An 18,566-nucleotide genomic window follows, 5' to 3' on the forward strand; every position below is an offset into this window, starting at 1 on the left:
CCGTCGGGGCCGGTTCCTGAGGGAGAAATCCCGGTCCCAGAGGCGGGGGACCCGCACCCGAGGCAGGGGTACCGGTCGCGAAGCGCGGGTGCCAGTTCGGACACGGAGGAGCCGGTGCCGCCCGGGCCGCGGGCCGCAGTGACCGGAGGCGCGGAGGGTCAACCCTCCTCCTCCCCCCCCCGCGCGTGCGGTGCGCGGCCGCATGTGGGGCGCAGGCGGCGGAGTCTCCACCTCTTCTGGCAACTGGAACCTGTGTCTGCCAAGCTCCATTAGAGCTATCAGCGGCCGGGGGGACGCGCTGCGAGGGGAGGGCGGGTGGTTCTGGTGCTTGAGTTTAAAATACTCCTTTCTCGTTGTTTTCTTTCCTCCCTTTGCAAAGGCTCTGGGCTGAGCAAGACCGCTCCGGAGCCTGCCCCGCCGGCCGAAGCCGGGGTCCCGCCGCCGCGGGCACCGGAGCGCCGGAGGCGGCCGATGGCTGCCCCGCCGGGCGCCGCGCCCCGCTGAGCTCCGCGGGCACTGGCGGCGATCGCGCCTCTCCTGCCGCCGGCTCGGGTCGGAAGCAGAGCGGCCACCATGGTCCGGTGCTGGTGGCTCGCCGGGCTGCTCTTAGGTAGGTGCCACCGCCGCTCCGGGGTAGGTGGAGGGGAGGGGGAGCGGGTGTCGGAGTCAGGGTCGTCCCCTCGAGGTGCTCCCCGCCATCTCCCTTCAGCCGGGAGCTGCGGAGGTGCGAGGAGTTAGGGTGCGAGGGAATTGTACAGAGAGCGCAAAGAGACAGCGAGGAGTGTGCAAGAAGGGTGCAGGGAGAGCGCACAGACACGGCAAAGGGGGTGCAGGAAAGCGGCAAGGAGGGAGCACGGAGATGGCAAGAAGGGTGCAAAGAAAAGCCGAGGGGTGCGAGGAGGTTGCAAGGAGAGCGCAGGGAAGTTGCGAGGCGGCTCTGGGACGGGGTCCGCGGGGTGTCCCCCGCCCGTGCTGGCGGGACAGGAGGCACCTGGTGCCGGAGCTCCGCTCGCTGCGCCCCGGGACGGGGGTTTCTCCGCCGTGCGCACCCGGTGCCCGGCCGGAGCGTCCCCGGCTGTGCTCCGCGCTGCCCTGCCCCAGCTACCGCCGTGTGCCTGCGGAGGGGACGGGCGAGGAGAGCCCCGGAGGGAGCCCGGAGCCCCGGGGATGCTGCCGAGCTGTGGGGCCCGAGGGGTGCGAGGGGGGGCACAGTCTCCCTAACGAGGGGCTTCCCTTAAGCTGTGCCCTCGGAGCGGCGTGTGGAGATGCCAAGATGATGCTGAGCAGCACCTGGGTCCCACCTTCGGCTCCCATAGTTGTGGGGTCACAGCCTTCTGCCCCCGAAACCCTGTGGGGCTTCCCCCCTGCCACTGCAGCTTGCTCCGGTCCGGAGCACGGAGCACCGCGAGTGCTTGAGCCGAGTTTAGATGGAGGAAGGTCTCAGAGGTGATTGCCAGTGGTGTTTCACTGGGAGTTGGGAATTCCTCCTGGGAGGATCCAACACCTGCCCCAGCAAAGGACAACTTCACAAGCAGTCTCCTGCTCCAGGGACATGCCAGCGAGCCCCAGCTGCGCACAGAGCCTCAAGCAGCACAGGCTGCAACATTGCGGCTCCCTTTCAGAAAGGCATCTTTCAACCCCACAGTTCTTGGAGCAGTTTCAGAGGAGAAAAGGTTCTGGCTTGAGAGACCATATGGGAGAACAAAGACAACTGTGCTGTGAAAAAAAAAAAAAAAGGCAAAATGATTTCTGTTTACAGCGCGGAGCAAAGCTCCTCCATCCTTAAGAGTATTTCCCTAGGAAATACAAGGGAGACCCTTGGTTTAGACTCTGCACGTCTGAACAGAAAGGGCAGGTGAAAGAAAGGGTGAGATGGTGCCCCTGAGGCCCCAGTGCAGTCTGGACACTGGAAACACAGACACTTGGGTTTCCTGCTGCTAGCTTCCTTTCCACCACTTAGTTTACTCATCTGAGGTTTTGGGCAGCAGTATACCACACTGACTTGCCTCTGCAGCTCTCTTTGCAGAAGAGTTGTGTAGTGAAAGTGATTGGATGTTGTTTGCATTAGGTGTAAAGAACCAGACTACAGAAAGAAACCTCTAAGCATGATACTTCTGTAGGGTTACTTTTCTGTTCTTATGCGAGGTCTTTGTCATATGTTGTTCCCCAAAAATAAGGCTTAATGGGTTGAGAAATACATTTTCTCCTTCTCTGTATGTTTTATTAGTTCAAGTTGCTCTGCTCAGAGATCTGTTGTACTGCATTTTGTAAGATTATTCACTTAAGTCTAATTAGAATACTTTCTTAAATCCTCACACAATTTATTTTAGTCCAATCTAATTTAAACCCTATACTTCTTCCATGTGATGTCAGTGGGGGAATTTCCATTTATTTCAGTAAGAACAGAAGCTGGACCTTAAAACATATACTTAAATAGCAAAGTCAGATCCGTGGCTCATTAAAGTCAAAACAGGGTTTGCCAGTGACTTCATTGTGAACAGGGCTGGCATTCTGTATTGTTTTGCATAAAACTGAACATCAGCAAGAGCATGGTACTGGTGCATAATTAGTTGAAAAAGCACTTTATGTAGGTAACTGGATCTGATTTTGGAGCCTCTTTCAGAAAAGAATCACTCATTCCTGGAAATGTCCCCAGAGACTTGCTGAGTTTTACCTAAGCTTTCATTAAAGTCTTTACATTCCAGTAACACCATGCTGATGTTTTTCATGTGTAGCTTCTCCTACATGGCTTTAACATAAAAGGTCTATTCTTGCTTTCATTGTTTAAGTTTGAAAATTACAGTGTTGAGGTCAGATAAGATCAGCACTTGCATTCAATTATGAGATTAGGAAGACAATCCCATAAATGATAGTACTACATGCAATATAGTAATGCGTGTGTGTGTTTACACGTGCATATATATGTACTTACTGTTAAATTGACATAATTGTCTTTGGTTCAAATGTTTGTTAGGCAAAGTTTACTTAGCTCATTTATATTTACCAAGTTGGCAGGTTTCATCTTCATTTCTCAAGTTGGCCAAAAACTCAACAGCTAATACATTATGCTGGGTTGTGTGATATGACTCTATTTGTTCTTTCAATAATTGCAGGTTAGCCATGTTTCAAAGTATATGGATATAGATAAAAACAGGACTGAGATGTAAAAAAAGCACAAGTGAAAAAAATATTGTGTGGTTTCTATATTTTCCCCACAAGCACAAATTGTTGAGTAAGGAGATTTTCAAAAGCCAGAAATTGCTGTGAAGAAAACCAAAGCTGGAATCCAATGCTAGGGGAGGCTGCATCTGGCAGAACAAAGTTTGGAAAGGGATTTTGCTTTCAGTGGGATCCTGTGTTTCCCCACAACATAGCATATGTCATCTATAAAGACAGTGCTTTAATGGATGTGATACAATCACTGCCCAAATCAACCTCAAAATTAGGAAGCACCTACACAATGCTGTTACACAGTTCCTTTGGTTTTCTTACTTATTTGCCAAGGAAGAGAAAGGTATGAACAAAGACAATTCCTAGCTTCATGATGATGTATCTCAGACATACCAAGAAACTCACAGTGAGAATGTGAGGATTTTAATGTATTACCCTTCTTCTGTAGGCTGAGTGCTGCCAGAAACTGAAAATGTGATTCATAGAACAGCTCCTTCACTACGCGGTTCAGATTGTGTGAGATCTGAGGGGTTAGGAATCTACAATCTGTGGGGGTTTTTTCTTTAGAAAAAGGCCTCACACACTAAAATGTAAAATTAGGAAAGTTCTGTTTCTATGTATCAGGAAAGAAACTCTGGTGTCTCTTTGAAATACTAGTGCTCAGAGCCTCGAGTGGTAAGAGGGTTGAAATCCATCATTATTTTTGGGTTTTAGCAGGGTGCTAGTGTGATAATCATGTCTTTCATATGGATGCTTTCTCATTTTCAGTGAATAGCTTATTAAATCATCACGGTTTGAATCCATCTGAAACTGAGAATGCTTTAGTGAAGCTCAGCTGCTGTGGCACTATTAAGACTTTTGGATCAGTGCAACAACAGCTCTTGACTTACAACTGGTGTGGTAGTACATAAATCAACAAAAGTCTCATGACCAAGTGTTTGAAGAGATTTGCTTGACTTTAGTGTTTTAAATAATGCTTTAAACTTGACACTGTCTGTTTGGTTGAACACTGAAATAGTTCCCCATGTGGACTTTTTTACTGAATTAATAAGAAACACTGACAAGCGTGTGACATTTTGGCCTTGTCTGAATCAGAGACAGAGATCTTTGGAAGTGGGCTTTTATCCTGTACTCTGAGATCAATGTGTACATCAAGCTCCCCACTGAGACAATTGGATTTACCTTGTTCACACTCTTACTAAATCCACAAGTGGTGGACACTGGCAGGTTCTGGCTTTGAAGTGTCTCTTTGTCCCTGTTGGTACAAAAACACAAAGATGTGTTATTTTTAAAGTTTTTCAGAGAAAAAAAAATAAAAATAATTTTTTCCTGTTGGAGTCCTGGAAAAGATGGATGAAAATGTAAATGACAGCAGAGTTTTGCTGCAGAAAAGCTCTTGTTAGATTTGAGTAGCACAGGTCCCGTTATTAGATTATGCAGCGCGTAGGTTGAATGTCAACTTTGATTTTAGCATCTGTCGGCAGTGTTTAAGAGAACTGGAACACATCAAAACTTGGCTAATGATGACAGGCGAAACAGTAGACTGAAATTTCAGGCTATCTAGAAACCACACCCAGACCCCAAAACACATGCTAGAAGTAACTTTTAATTCTGTGTTTCAGCTGAACAAGTAACCTTTTTCTGTGGTCACTTTAATTCTAAGTTAAACATGTGTGCGTATTTCTGGTGTGGGATGTGTATCAATTTACCACCTTTCTGCAGAGATTTTTTTCTGAGGATACCTTCAGCTATGACTGCTTTTGAATGCCCTTCTCATCCTTGGCTTTGCAGGAGTCCAGTAGCCTCAGACTATTAGATCCTATTAGATCCTATTTTTATTACTATAAACAGTGTCCTTGCAGCAGTGCCAAGAATCCTGTTGTGTTAGGTGCTAAATAAGGAGAGAACAAAAGGATTGTTTTTGCTTTAGTGGGTTTATAATCTAATTTCCTGGACTTAGATTTTCAGTGGTGAGTACTTGACATTGCAGGGACCTACTGGGATTCTCAGCTGTGTCCAGTGGTTTAATACCTATTACAGTTTATTACGTATGTGTAGTCCTATGGAGGCCAGGCAGTGATATTGGTGAGCAGGATGGTGAACAATGTACTTACACAGGAGAGCAGCTGTCTCCTGTGGGAGCAGGGTACTGGGACAGCTCCATGGCTGTGGGAGACTGAAATGCCACTCAGAGTATCTCACCGACTCGCTGCCAAGAGCGGGTTATTCCCTGCTGTACTAATGCTTTGTTCAGTCCTTCCAAATCCTGCCAAGCAAGTGGACTTGTGCTGCCTACTGGATTGTGCCTCAAGAAGTTCACCCTGATACACAAGCCACATTTTTGTCTCTCTTCATTCACTCCCAACAGAACCTCTTTATTCACTGGAAGGAATTCCTTCCCTTCCATGGTGTTTATGCTTTGTGAATATTTATAGGCTGTTATCATGTCCATCTTGCCTTAGCTGTCACTCAGCCAGGCTACACGGACTCTGCTCTTTTAATCTTCCTTCGTAACTCAGTCCCTCCCACCCTCTAATCACTTTTTGTTGTTCTGCTCTCAACTCCCACCAGTTCCAGTTGCTCATTTTGCTTTGGGTAAATGTTATACTTATGTTAATATTATATGGTGGGTGGTCCTCCCTGCACTCATGGTCCATGTGAGTGATTTAGACGTTTAAAATGAGGTTGGCATTTTATAGCCAAGCCATGGCCTGATTACTGGTTCCGCTCTTCAAAGCACTCCAGGAAAAAATATGCTTAGCCATCAGTATTAAAAATGGCCACAATAGCCACTAATAGAGTGTCTGTGCAGGGGTTTGAGGGACATGCCAAAAACTGCATGGGTGCTCTATACATTCAGATTGACACGGTGATGTTAATTTCGAAAACATGTGTTGTATTTTCTAATGAGTTTCCAGCTTGTCTAAATTAAGGAAGATATGTGTAATATTTCCCATTGGGAAAGAATACAAATTCCAGCTAGAATTTAACTGTATCAAAGTGGTACCACTGGGGTATTCAGCCTTGGACTTGGTTGTTTTGCTGTTGGTTTTGAAAATGAATGCTTTCCCCCATGTGTTCTCACCAGACTCTCACCATATAGGTACACAGGGTACCATATAGGTACCCAGGGGATTAGAGATTATCTCACTAAGGTCTCACCTATCTCACCAAATTAAAACTGAAACCTTCACCAGCACTCAAGGAAGAAACCTCTGGCATCACCCTCCTTTTGTTTGGCTTCTGTTGGGTTTTGGTTATATATTTTATGTGCCAGACTTATGTGTCAATACCATTCAGAGTTTAACACAAGCCACGATGTGTTAGCATGGCCTGGACCCATCTGGTTTCTTCACTGCTTACCGATGACAAAAAGAAGGCGGCACAGAGTAATGACCCCATTAGCTCTTACAGCTCCTGATTGACCATCCCTCTCTCCAGACTGTCCTGTAGGTTTGTGTGGAGGTGGTGAATTGTTGCTGGGGAGCCCTGAGCTGAGGGCTGGTCACTGCTGAGCTGGCCACAATGGTTGGGGCAGCTGGGGCCATTGGACCATATGGAATTGCTCAGCTGTTCTCCAGTAAATCTTCTGGCATTGACCAATGTAGCTGTGGAAGGAGTGTGTGACTCCTCTTTCTGCGTGTGAGCAGAACCTTCTCGGGGGTGGGAGGAACGTGAAATGGCTCCTGTAACTGTCAGGACAGCAAGTACATGCTGAGTAAAGCTCTGTTGTGTAACTGAGAAGTGTGGTGTTTTGATTAACATGAACTGTAGGAGATCTCTCGGGAAGATGTACTGACATCCGCCTCTAGTGCTTTTATTTGTCATCACAAGTCTTCTACACCAACTCCTATGTGTGCTGCTTAGTTTACCCCATTTGAGAATATCCTGTATCCCATTTCTCCCTTGTATCCCTTTGTTCTCCAAGTGCAGAGTTTACTGCCAGTTTATGGGGATGGGCATCTTCTAAATAAGTCATGAGCTCTTTCCTGTTTACAGACTCCAGTGAAACTGGAATTAAGCCCTGCAATCCCATTTACAGTGTTAGGCCTAGTTTTCTTCTTTGGGATAAGCAACCAGAGAAGGCAGTTTTAAGAAGCTGTTTTATTAAAATGTGATTTCCACTGAAGACACTGAGGTGCAGGAGATAATACCTTCTCTCTTCTCCCCTTCGCTACCACAATCCCATCTGTCTTGTTATCTACTGCTGGCCATGACACTTGCAGGAGAAATAAATAATTCCATGATTCCAAGAGGAAAACAGTTACTTCTGTAGTGCCTCAGAATCCTCCAGTCAACCCACCACAAGTGCTTCACTATTTAATTGTGGACATCAGACAAATGTGGCAATGACCACAGCCAGGTTGAAGCCATAGAATACGGTGTCTGAACCTGTTTGCAGGGTGTTGCAAGTATGTAGTGAAAGCATGTTTTGAAAATCAAAATCCTGAGCTGCTTGGGAATTTTGAGTCAGCTGAATTCCCTCTTAGGATCTGCAGAATTTCACCTATGAGTATGCTCTGTTATGCACAGGAAACTCAAGGTGATACTCTGCAGTGATAGCAATTTAATACATTTATTGTGGCAGCTTTAGAAGAAGAACTGGGAGACATAGATTGAATTCAAAGCATTTTTACAAATACCATGAACTGAACATCAGACTCTGAAACAACTATGTAATTATACCCATTTTGCAGACAACTAAGGGATGAATAATAGAAATACATTTCCATAAGCCAGACAGTACTCTAGTGAAAGCACTGGCATCATTCCTCAACCACTTGACCATATGCTGGCTTCAGTTCAGGGAGGTATTACTAATCAGGGAAAATGTTCATGCAGTGGCTTAATTTCAAGCACATGCTTAAGTTTCACTGAAACCAATTAGACTTAAGCATGTGCTTAAGTCCTGTCCTGAACTGTGTTCTGTTTGCAGATAGGCAAAATGTGAAGTTCTGCTGTGATACAGTTTTCCACCCCCAATGGGTTATATTTAAGTTTTATAACTTTATACTATTATAATATAAAATGTATTTCTTCGTAGAGAATTGTTCTCTTGGGAAGGCCTTATTCTCAGTGAATTAAAAACACCATTAACTTAATCTCTACACAAATGCAAGAAAAATTGATTTGCTAAATACAAACAGCTTTCTTTCCTTTGAAAAGAAGGCTCATTCCTTTAGTGGCTAACCCAAAATACATTCTGCATGCTCCCAGAAGAGAAAACTGCTGAAGAAATGCTGCTTTTCCCTTAATGAAGCGTGTGTGAATAGGTGCCATTCGCTTACGCAGACTATATATTGATGTTTCTTATTGTCCATTTCATTCCAGTCTGAGCATTCCTCAGAAAATATCAAAGGTTTTATGTCATCTGTAAATGAAGAAATGTGTAATGCTCCATGACTTCAAGCACTGATCTTATCCCTCTGAATGGGTGACTAACTGAAACATTAGAATTATAAATGGGAATAATAAATTCTGGCCATAGGAGGCAACACCATGTAACAGATTAAGCAATGCAGCTCTGGAGAAGAGTTGATCTACAGTAACTAATTTGGTGCAAACTGTAATGTATGCATTTTCTCCCCTGTTTATAAAGAAACAGATGTGTGACTCAACTTTGCTTTTTTCCAAAGTCAATCTGCTTGGAGGAACACAAACAATTTTGTTTCCAGCAAGGCGAATTACACTGTTTCTCTCCTGATTGGTACTTCTTTCCCTTTAAAACTAGGAAGTGGATCTGAATCTGGAGCATACAGCAGTTACCTAGCACAGTCCCACTGGCAGGCTCTCACTTGGCCAATTCCTAGGAATCTTTCATCTTAATTTTACCCAGTTTACATTGCGCAGAATTTCCAGTGCTGCCTTTCTGTCATTTGAGGCCATGGGCCTGATTTTTCTGAAAGCTGCTTGTACAAATAAATGTACGGAATAGTCGGTCAGTATTTGCTACTGCTGTTGTCTCAAGGCTTGATCCAGTTTCTGCTGATTGCAGTGATCAGCAGCTGTTCCCGGTTGCTGGCATTCCTAATTGCCAGAGTGCTTGTGCAGCCCCATTGCTCGGAGACTTTGGGCCAATACTTTGGATGCAGCACACACCGGAAAGCTGGAAAAAGGCACTGTTTTGTCTAGCTGCTGTAGTGAGGAGCTCTCTGGAAACGCTTGTGGTTAATCGATACAGACAGGATAACAAAGGAGGGGAAGGGAACACAGTTGGGGAGGATTTTCCTATGAAGGAGTATTTTTTGTCCCCAAGATGAATTGGGAATAATGCCTTCCTCCTGCCCAAGAACTCTCTAATGCAGTTAATTTGTGTCTCTCTTCAGATGGAGAGTAAAGCTGCTCTGATACACTTCACCAGAGGCTGAGTAACAGATTGACATGTGAGTGACAGCCACTTCATGCTACTCTTACCATAGAGATGTACCCTAGCTTCAGATTTTAGGTCTGGAACTGAACTTTCCAGCTTTAAATGATGTTTGGATCTGGGCTGGAGTATTTGAGAGAGGAAGGCAGCCACAACATTTGGAAACAAGCCAATAGCTTGTGGTTTGAGGATGCACCCAGCTTGGAGTCTTGTTTACAGTTAAGTAAGACAAAATCCGGAGGAATCCCCATCATGTCAAATATTTACATTCCAGAGGGTTGGTTTTTTGGGTTTTCTGGTTTTTATTTTCCCTATGGAATTTGATCCTGATTATAAAAATTTCCTTTCCTATTGAGTGTGAAAATGTCATGATTGTGCTCCCAAAGACTCTGTGCTCTCAAACAATGGAGACTTTAAGTGTTTCTGCCAAAAGTAGCACTAAAGGGTTCAGTCAAATATCGAAGCTTCTGCTGCAGTAAACACACATGGAGCATAGTTAGAGAGTTGAGAACGGAGCTGTATTCTGTGCTGTTATTTTGGTGTAGCTATAGACTAGATCTCTATAGTTTATATACCTCTAGAGTCTCCAGACCTCTGCAGTTTTTCTGTGGCTTATGAGCAACAGCAAATCTGACCCTTACACTCTGTTACCTCTAATACAAATAGAGTTGTGTTTTAGCTTACCATATTCTCTAGGATAATGATGTCATGTTTGTTTTAAGTGTAATTCAGTTTGGTCTGTCCCTGTACTGATGGTTCTCCAAAAGCTTTGCCAGTAATTAGGCCTCTTGGTAGGGGCAGTCACATGAAACTTGGCATATTCTGAAGGTGAGTAAAGAAACACCAGGAGCAAGGAGCAGGCAGGAGTAGATTTGCCTGAGGCCACAAAGCCAAGGCAGAACTGGGATGAGGACACACCCCCAGCTCCTAATGGGCTCTACATGGGGCAGTCTGCATGCATGCTGCAGCTGCCAAATTGTAGGTTTAGCTAACAGGAATGGGGTTTGTCATCCATATTTTCCCATTTTTGTATGAAGACTCAGAGGAGCTGCTCTTTGGGAAGCCCTAGTGCAGTCAGTTGTGAAGGAGCTGGCTGTGCATGCTCCTCACGTCCAACCCTTGAAGATGATAAAACCAATACAATTGTGAGTCTGCTCCAAAAAGAACCCTCAGCACTAATAATGTATCTTTCCAGCTAGTTTATGCACTCCAGTGCATAGTGAGGTAACAGAAACTCCAGTGATGGTTTCACTGGCCTTTGGGTAGGTAGGCTGCTTCTGTTACTGCTCTCCTGCTTCACTGGGGGCTTCGCTTTCCATGTGTTTAATCCCTTAGCAGTAGTTTCAGGGTTTGTGTGCTGAAGTCTACACAAGCACATTGCAAGGACCCTGTTACTGGGACATGTAAAACGTTTGCAAATGGCAGCACCATAGAGAAGTGACTGAATTTGTCCATCAGATCCAAGTCTTGAGTTACATATTACTAGATTAGTAATTAAATACTATTTGAGTGGGAATATCTCTGCTTTGCCACGTGTTCAGGAGCCTCTGACTTGCACAGCAGAAGAACTGCTGAGCTCCCCGCTGACTTGGTGCAGGGCTTGTATTTGTGGCAAACTTAGGTGCGGGAGATTTGTAACAGGGTTAACTCAGTGTGTGTGTAGGATGTGTCGATGGCAGGGATGAGAGGCTCCTGGCTCAGAATACCTTGGCTGTGGGAATCAGGGGAGCCTCCTGGTAGATCCCAGCTGTGAATCTCACCCTGTTTATATGCGTTACACCCGGAGCTTGTGAGCCAAGGGATTTTGCTGCAATTGCACAGCCACTCGTAGCCTTGCCCATGGTTTGCAGCACATCCAGATGTGCCAGCTTCATCTGCAGATGCTGCTTGGAAGGAGGGGATCGTGCTCCCCAGACAGGGCTTGTGCCCTTCACACTCTCACCTATCACTTCTCTCATGTGCAGCTGTATAGTTCAGGTTTCTCTTCCCAGCGAAGGGTCTGGTTTAGGCAAAGCTGCCTGTAAAGACTACGGGATGGTTCGGGTTGTATGGAATGTGGCTGCTTTCCTCTCTCAAATACTCCAGCCCAGATCCAAACATCCTTTCAAGCTGGAAAGTTGAGTTCCAGACCTAAAATCTGCAGTTAGGGCACATCTCCATGGCAAGAGCAGCATGAAGTGGCTGTCACTCACATGTCAATCTGTTACTCAGCCTCTGGTGAAGCACACCAGAGCAGCTCCTCTCTCTGTCTTAGGAGAGGCACAAATTGACTGCATCAGAGAGTTCTCGGGCAGGAGGAAGAAATTATTCCCAATTCATCCTGCCGCCACCATGGGTTATAGAGTATGTGGCGCACAGGGGCTAAGATGAGCAGCTGTGACTGTGTTTGGTTTTGACTGAGGCACAGGGTGTGGAAGTGCTTTGCATCCACATTCTATGGGAAGGCAGTAAGTACATACACATAAGATTTTACTCTCCAACTGAATGGCAGGCTGGGAAGCAGCCTGTGCCCTGACCATCGGCATGCAGGGGATCAGTCCGGATGGAAAGTTTCCAGTACACTACTAGGTAAATTGCGAAGTGCAGCTAAGAGCAAGTGAACCCCCTCAGCCCTGGGCAGGGCTGAGCACCCCCAGGCTGGGGACTGGGCTCTGCAGCGGTTCCACAGCAGAAAATTGGTGGGGTTTGAGGAGGAGCTTTGCTGAGAGCTCATTTTGTGGTGTTAAAAAGGGGCAAATCCCAAGTTTCTTGTTGAAGCAAACTCGTGATGAGTGCAGCAGAAGTTTGCTTAAGTAAAGAGTGAATAATATATAGGAATATATGTACTATATATGTGTGCATGCAAAGGTCTTCAGGATTTAGCCGAGTGTTCACACATTCCCTAAGCCAATAACATCCGTTGTTATGGGAAATGAGGTAAGTGACAGAATTACTGTCCTTATGGCGGGCGACAGGCGAGTCTGATGTTCCCATGCTGTAATTCCCTGTTTCGGTTACTGCTTCAACAATAGCGAGAGAGAGAACATGTGCAAAGAGCGCTCAGTTTTAATGGAAGATTAAATCTAAAAAATAGTCGGATTCAGATGAAATTTCAGTTGGAAAACAGTAGAATTAAAAAAAGACCCTGGATCCTTAACCAGGAGCTCGCTGCTTAGCTCAGCGTTTGGGGTTCATTCTCCACCTGGGTCCCTGTACGTGTGCTTGTTGTGCCCGTGCCCGCTGTGCCTGGGTCCCTGTACCTGCTGTACTTGTGCCCGTGGGACCCGCGGTGCTGATGCTGACGCTCTCTCCTCCCTCCACAGCCTGCGCGGGCGCGGAGCCGCCGCTGCGCTGGGAGCCGCGGTGCCGGCAGCAGCTCCGCCACCTGCAGGACGGCGCCAGGATCGCGGCGCGGCTGCCGCCCCGCCTGGAGGGCCGCTGGGTCTCCACCGGGTAAGGCACCCCCGGGCCGGCCCCTCCGCCCCAGCCCGGCCCACGCGGTGCAGGCAAGGGGCTGAGCAATAACAGGCAAGGCTGTGCCCTCCTGCCCCTCGCCAATGCCCGCCCCACGCCGGAGGGAGGCCCGAGGCCCCCCGGTGCCCATAGAGCCTCCTGCCTCCCACCTTCGTTAGGTGCTTCGTTAAGCACACCCGGCGCGATCGGGCAGAGCAGCTCCGACATCCCCTCCGACCCTCCTCTGCCGCCTGGGGCGTGGCACAAAGCAGGATTCTCCATCTGGCACTGTTGCGTTTTGGTAGCTGATGCCTTAAAATCAGCCAAGAGTGGACACCGGGTGTGGGAGATCCCTGTTCCCCCCTCTCCTGCCACATGCGGGTGCCCTTGGGAGGGATTTCACCATGCATACACCCCCATGTGCTGCAGTGGCTCAGCTCTGCCTTCCTGCCCAGGTGCGAGGTGCGGCCAGGACCCGAGTTCCTCACCCGATCCTACCTCTTCTATGCCAACCGCCTCTTCAAGGCTTACCAGTTCTACTACTGGGACCCCTCCTGCCGCGACCCCTCCTACTCGCTGGTCATCAAGGGCAAGCTCCGGCTGCGCCAGGCCTCCTGGATCACCCGTGGGGCCACCGAGGCCGATTACCACCTCCACAAGGTCGGCATCGTTTTCCACAGCCAGAAAGCCATGCGGGAGGTGGCCTCCTGGATCAACCAGACCTCCAGCGAGGGCTGCAGCGGGTTCCTGCCCCCAGGGCGCACTTGGGCTCCCGGAGCCCTCTATGAACTGCTGAGCGCCAAGACCGAGCGCGACTGCACGGCTGCTTTGGGCTTTGCCATGCACGAGCTCAGCCTGGTGCGTGTGGAGCAGCATTACCAGCCCTTGCTGCAGCCGCAGCAGAGCGGGAGCCGGCTGGTGGAGGAGCTGTACCTGGGGGACATTCACACGGAGTGGCTGGAGAGACTCCACTACCGACCCACCGGTTACCAGCGACCTCTGCAGAGCGCCATGGTAAGGGTGATGCCTTTATGTGGTGCCCTCATCGGTTCATGGGGAAGCATTTGTTAAGTCCTTGCAGTTAAAATACCACTTGCCTGCAGTCAGCTCACTTCTGTCCAAGGCACTGGGTGAGGAGGTGTGGGGCTGGAGATGCTGGTCCCCAAGATGCTGCCTGGGTGCTCCTACTCATTTTGACATAAGTAAGACTGAGCAGGAGACTTGGTTGCCTTATATTTTATATCTTGTTTCAATTTTATATCTTATTTTACATTGTATTTTATTTGGCACCAGGTTAGTTGATTTCCAGACAAGCACATTTCAATCTGAATCATAGCTACTCAATTCAGAAATGACTGAGCAGTGAGATGGGATGAAGAAACCTCTCTGAACTTCACCAGATAGGATTGAATTAGCTGAAAAACACTATTTTGGAGGCAACGTTTCCCCACACATCAAACTCCACCAAGTGAACTCTGAAAACCACAGAGCAGCAGCCCTCTCCCCTTGAAAGTAACATTCTCAAACTGGTTAAACTTGTGTTATCTTGGGCCAAAACCATATATCTGAGCAAAACCAGATGGTAAACATAAACACTTTTAAAAGTTAATTTAAAAGCAACCCTGAAGATACTGCAATGCACTCTCTGAACAGGGCGCTGTAATTAATCAGCTAACAGCTCTCCAATGGACCAGCACATGATGTCACCACTTGGCGATAATTAGAAGCTGCCATATATTAGAAATAACTTCACACAACTGGCCTGAGCAAGTCAGATTTTTGGCTCCATGTCTACAGGGATAATTCTGTTGGGCACAGGATTTTTCCTCTTTTCCCTTTTCTCTGAACCAGCATCCATTTGCCTGTGTGGGGGAGTTGCACAGCTATGGTAGGAGTTATTTTTTAACCCTCTTTATGAAAATATCGCTCTTTTCCCCTTAAATTTATATCTGCTTTAAAGAAACCCATTCTCCCCAAATTACCTTTCATTATCAAAGAATTTCCTGCCCAAGCAGAGCATATATATTTGCCAACTTCTGGGATTATTTAGCCATAATGTACTGTGTACTGTCAGCACTCATTAACGTGACAGTAGCAGTAAAGCAAGCTGAAAATGACTAAATTACAGTAGACTCCAATCAACTTGCATGTAAATTACCCACCCTACAGTTAACTACTGAGTTATTTAACCTTGCTGCGTACAACAGTTCAGTAAAGACCAGCTCGTGTTCTGGAAAACGATACAATGGTCAAACCCTGGCTATTTAAAAATAAATCAGTTGTGATATATGAAGTATAAGAATAAATTCCAAGCTACACAAACCCCCCTCCTGGCACTGGATCAGCTGCAGGGCTGGTTTGACTCAGACCTCTGCACGAAGCAGCAAAGGTCAAGTCCTTGTTTTATAGTAGGTCCTTTCCTTCTCTCTCAGGTGCAGTGCCTGCTGCTGTGGCTGCTTGGCAAAGCCCTTGCCTCTCTCCTGCTAACGGGAGCACTCTGTGCTGTTGGCTGTGCCAGAGAGGCTGCCATGAGTGCAGTGCAGCGTGGCCACAGCAGCCTCCCCGTGGTAGGGTTTCACCTTTTGGATCATCAGAAAGGCTGCATTGTTTTCTGAACCAGTGCAGGAACACGGTGGGTGTAGCCAACCTGTCCCAGCACCCACATCCTCGCCATGGAAAGGGCAGCAGCCTGCAGTGAACTTGCAGACCAGCCTGGTTGGCCAGAGGGAGCTTTCCCTACCCTCATAGCAGCTCTGTCCTTGCCCTGCTCTCCTCCCTGCAGCCTGTCCTCAGCAGCCCTTCGCAGGGCAGAGCACAGCCTCAGGGCACAGACCTTGCTGTCCTTCCCAGTGGACCAGAATAGCAAAGAGCCAGGGCAGCGCTTTATCACATTTAATCTGCTTGGATGTCTTGGGCCAGGTTCACTGCTGTTGAACACCCTGGAGTGGCAGACAGGGGTTTGAGCTTTGTAAACACCCTGAAAGGGTTTTTGCTCACCAATTTGTCTTTTTTCGTCTGTACAGCACCATGTGCATCCTTGCCCTGCTTGTGGGATTATCTACAGAGCAGATGAGCATCACCCACCCATATTGCCCATCACAGCACGGCTGCCTATGCAGCTCAGCGGCAGCTGGGTGAGCACCCACTGTGAGGTGAGACCTGCAGTGCTGTTCCTGACCAGGTACTTCATCTTCCATGGTAACAATCACACTTGGGAAGGTTACTACTATCACTACTCTGACCCGCTCTGCAAGCAGCCGACTTTTACCATCTATGCATCTGGGCATTACACACAAGGCATCCCCTCCTCCAAAGTGCAAGGCGGCACAGAGCTGGCTTTTAAAGTCACCCAGGCTCGGGTGACGCCAATGGACCAGGTGACGGTGACGATGCTGAACTCCTCCGAACCTGGAAGCTGTGGGCTCTCTGGCTCCTGGAGCACTGGCGTGGAGCAGGATATAACACCCACAAATGGATGCCTGGCTTTGGGCATCAGGCTGCCCCACACAGAGTATGAACTATTCAAAACAGAGCAAGACGCAAAGGAGCGCAGCCTGCTGTACATCGGCGAGAGGCCCACGGACGGCTCCAGTCCTGACCGCCCGGACAAGCGGCCCACCTCCTATCAGGCACCTCTGATTCAGTGTGCTGGAGCACCAGAGGAATTCTCTAACTATGTTAGTCTAAAATACTTGGGAAAAAAGGATGCTAATGGGAATGAAGCACTAAAACCTTTGCCTGTGGCCTTTCTATTGTTTATAGCACTTCTGTTTTTAAGATGGGACTAGTTACCTATTGAGGTACAGCACAGAATTCAGATAGTCTTGGTGCTAGTGTGATTTTTATATCCTTCAAACGAGCACATCTGGAAGCAGTTCTTTCCAGATTTGGAAACTCTTTAAAAACAACCAGCAGCAGTGAGCGAAGCCAAGCAGATACGCCTGACTACATGCTGTTTGTCCTGTGGCTTTATTGCCTCATCTCCCCTCTTTGCCTACAATTTTAATGTAGTGACATGGATGTGCTGCACATTGCAATACATAATTTAGCAATATGAGGGGGGGGGAAAGCAACATCAATTACAATTACTGCTTTGAGCTTTCGACATTGCTAAGATTTAATCAAGAGCTTGATTCAGATGTAATTCAAACATCCAAAGCATAGGCTGCTGAGTTCCTCTGACTTTTAAGTTCCCTCCCATCATACTCCTTATTGCTGCTCTTGCAAATTTAATCTGCAGAGTCAGGCAGCAATAGATAAAGCAGTCAGCAAGGGTTCTTGATAAGGGTGGAATTAATCATGCCTTTCTCAGTTTGCAGACATCTTCTGCAGTTCTCATGTGCATGGACACACACACAAAGATGCGATACACAATCTTCCACTCACAGAAAGCAGCCCTGGCAGAGCATTACATCAGCAGAGTGTTACGCCTGACCCTGGTCATTTAAGATGACACAGTAAATGGAGAACACTCCAACCTTCAGCATTACCCAGCTGCAGACGCTGCATCCTTGCTGCATTATCCTGGCTTTCTAGTGCAGGACTGGCCTGTGCTTTGGTACAGGGGCACTGCCCCAGGTCACTGCCCGTCCACTGTGACTCCGCTCGCCATGTTCCAAGCAGAGCAGAAGCTCACAAGTCTTGTCAGGCCATGTATTTTACTGTTTCCCTTTTAGCAAGTTTACTGGCATAGCAGTTGTTAATCCAGCTCTCCTTTCAATCAAAATGTCACTTCCAGCCTCATTCCTGTAGAGATGCTTTATAAATCTGCCTCTAGTGAGTGATGGGCTGAGCAGATACTGGAGTCACGACAGCACAGTCGGGTCCAACTGATTTCCACTGACAAGGACAAACTAAGAAATTAAAATCCCTGTCTGCCGCAGCTAAGAAGCATACAACTCACGTGGAGAAGCCCTCCTCCCAGTAGCTAAATCCTTTCCAAATAAGCCTATATATCTTACTCACAAAGGGTATTTTGTTAAACCAGCTATGCAATAGCTACCTTCTTAATGCTGTATGTATGAATTTGAAGCTTGTATACTTAGATAAATTATGGGGTTTATAGCACAAAAATACTTTTGAGGGATTTGTACATTAACTAATAATTCAAATGAGATGCTTATTAAATGCGTACAATTGTGACATAGATGTTGTCAGCATGTTCCTGGCATGATCAAATATTAATTATGCACATTACTTTTAAGGTGAAACACAAAGGCTAAGCTTGGCTACCTCGCCTTAGTTCCTTCTGCTATTAGTGGAGGAGGAGACTTCTCCAGGGGTTAGTTCAGCAGCCAAAACACCGCCCTGCTTCTAAGAGTTGTTGGGTTTTGTTGCCTGCTACCATGTGGAGATCCATGGGTAAATGAAGTGGAAGTGCATCTTGGAGAATGTGGCGTCTCCTTTGGGATGTCCCTGTTGAGATGCTGTAAGCTGGGGCATGTCAGGGGCAGCACAGGTGTGTTTCTTCAAAAACCAGATGTGTGCCAGGACTTTCTCTTCAGCAAAGCAGCTTCCCATCACCATGCCAGAGCAGGCACGTGCTGCAGCCTGGAGCAAAGGTTCCTGTGACTCCAGTCAGCAAAGGATACATGTT

The 18,566-nt window shown here is 47.3% G+C and overlaps 1 protein-coding gene across 1 annotated transcript; it reads left to right on the top strand.

The window, feature by feature from the left end:
• Positions 1 to 242: 242 nt before the first annotated feature.
• Positions 243 to 18,116, top strand: APCDD1L (APC down-regulated 1 like). Its single transcript, XM_034067159.1, has 4 exons — positions 243 to 610; positions 12,841 to 12,970; positions 13,426 to 13,984; positions 15,994 to 18,116. Exons 1-4 carry the CDS (start codon positions 574 to 576, stop codon positions 16,756 to 16,758), a joined length of 1,491 nt encoding a protein of 496 aa, XP_033923050.1. The 5' UTR covers positions 243 to 573; the 3' UTR covers positions 16,759 to 18,116.
• Positions 18,117 to 18,566: the final 450 nt, after the last annotated feature.

The sequence above is a fragment of the Melopsittacus undulatus genome, chromosome 10 (genome assembly GCF_012275295.1).
Source record: "Melopsittacus undulatus isolate bMelUnd1 chromosome 10, bMelUnd1.mat.Z, whole genome shotgun sequence".
Classification (NCBI taxonomy): Eukaryota; Metazoa; Chordata; class Aves; order Psittaciformes; family Psittaculidae; genus Melopsittacus; species Melopsittacus undulatus.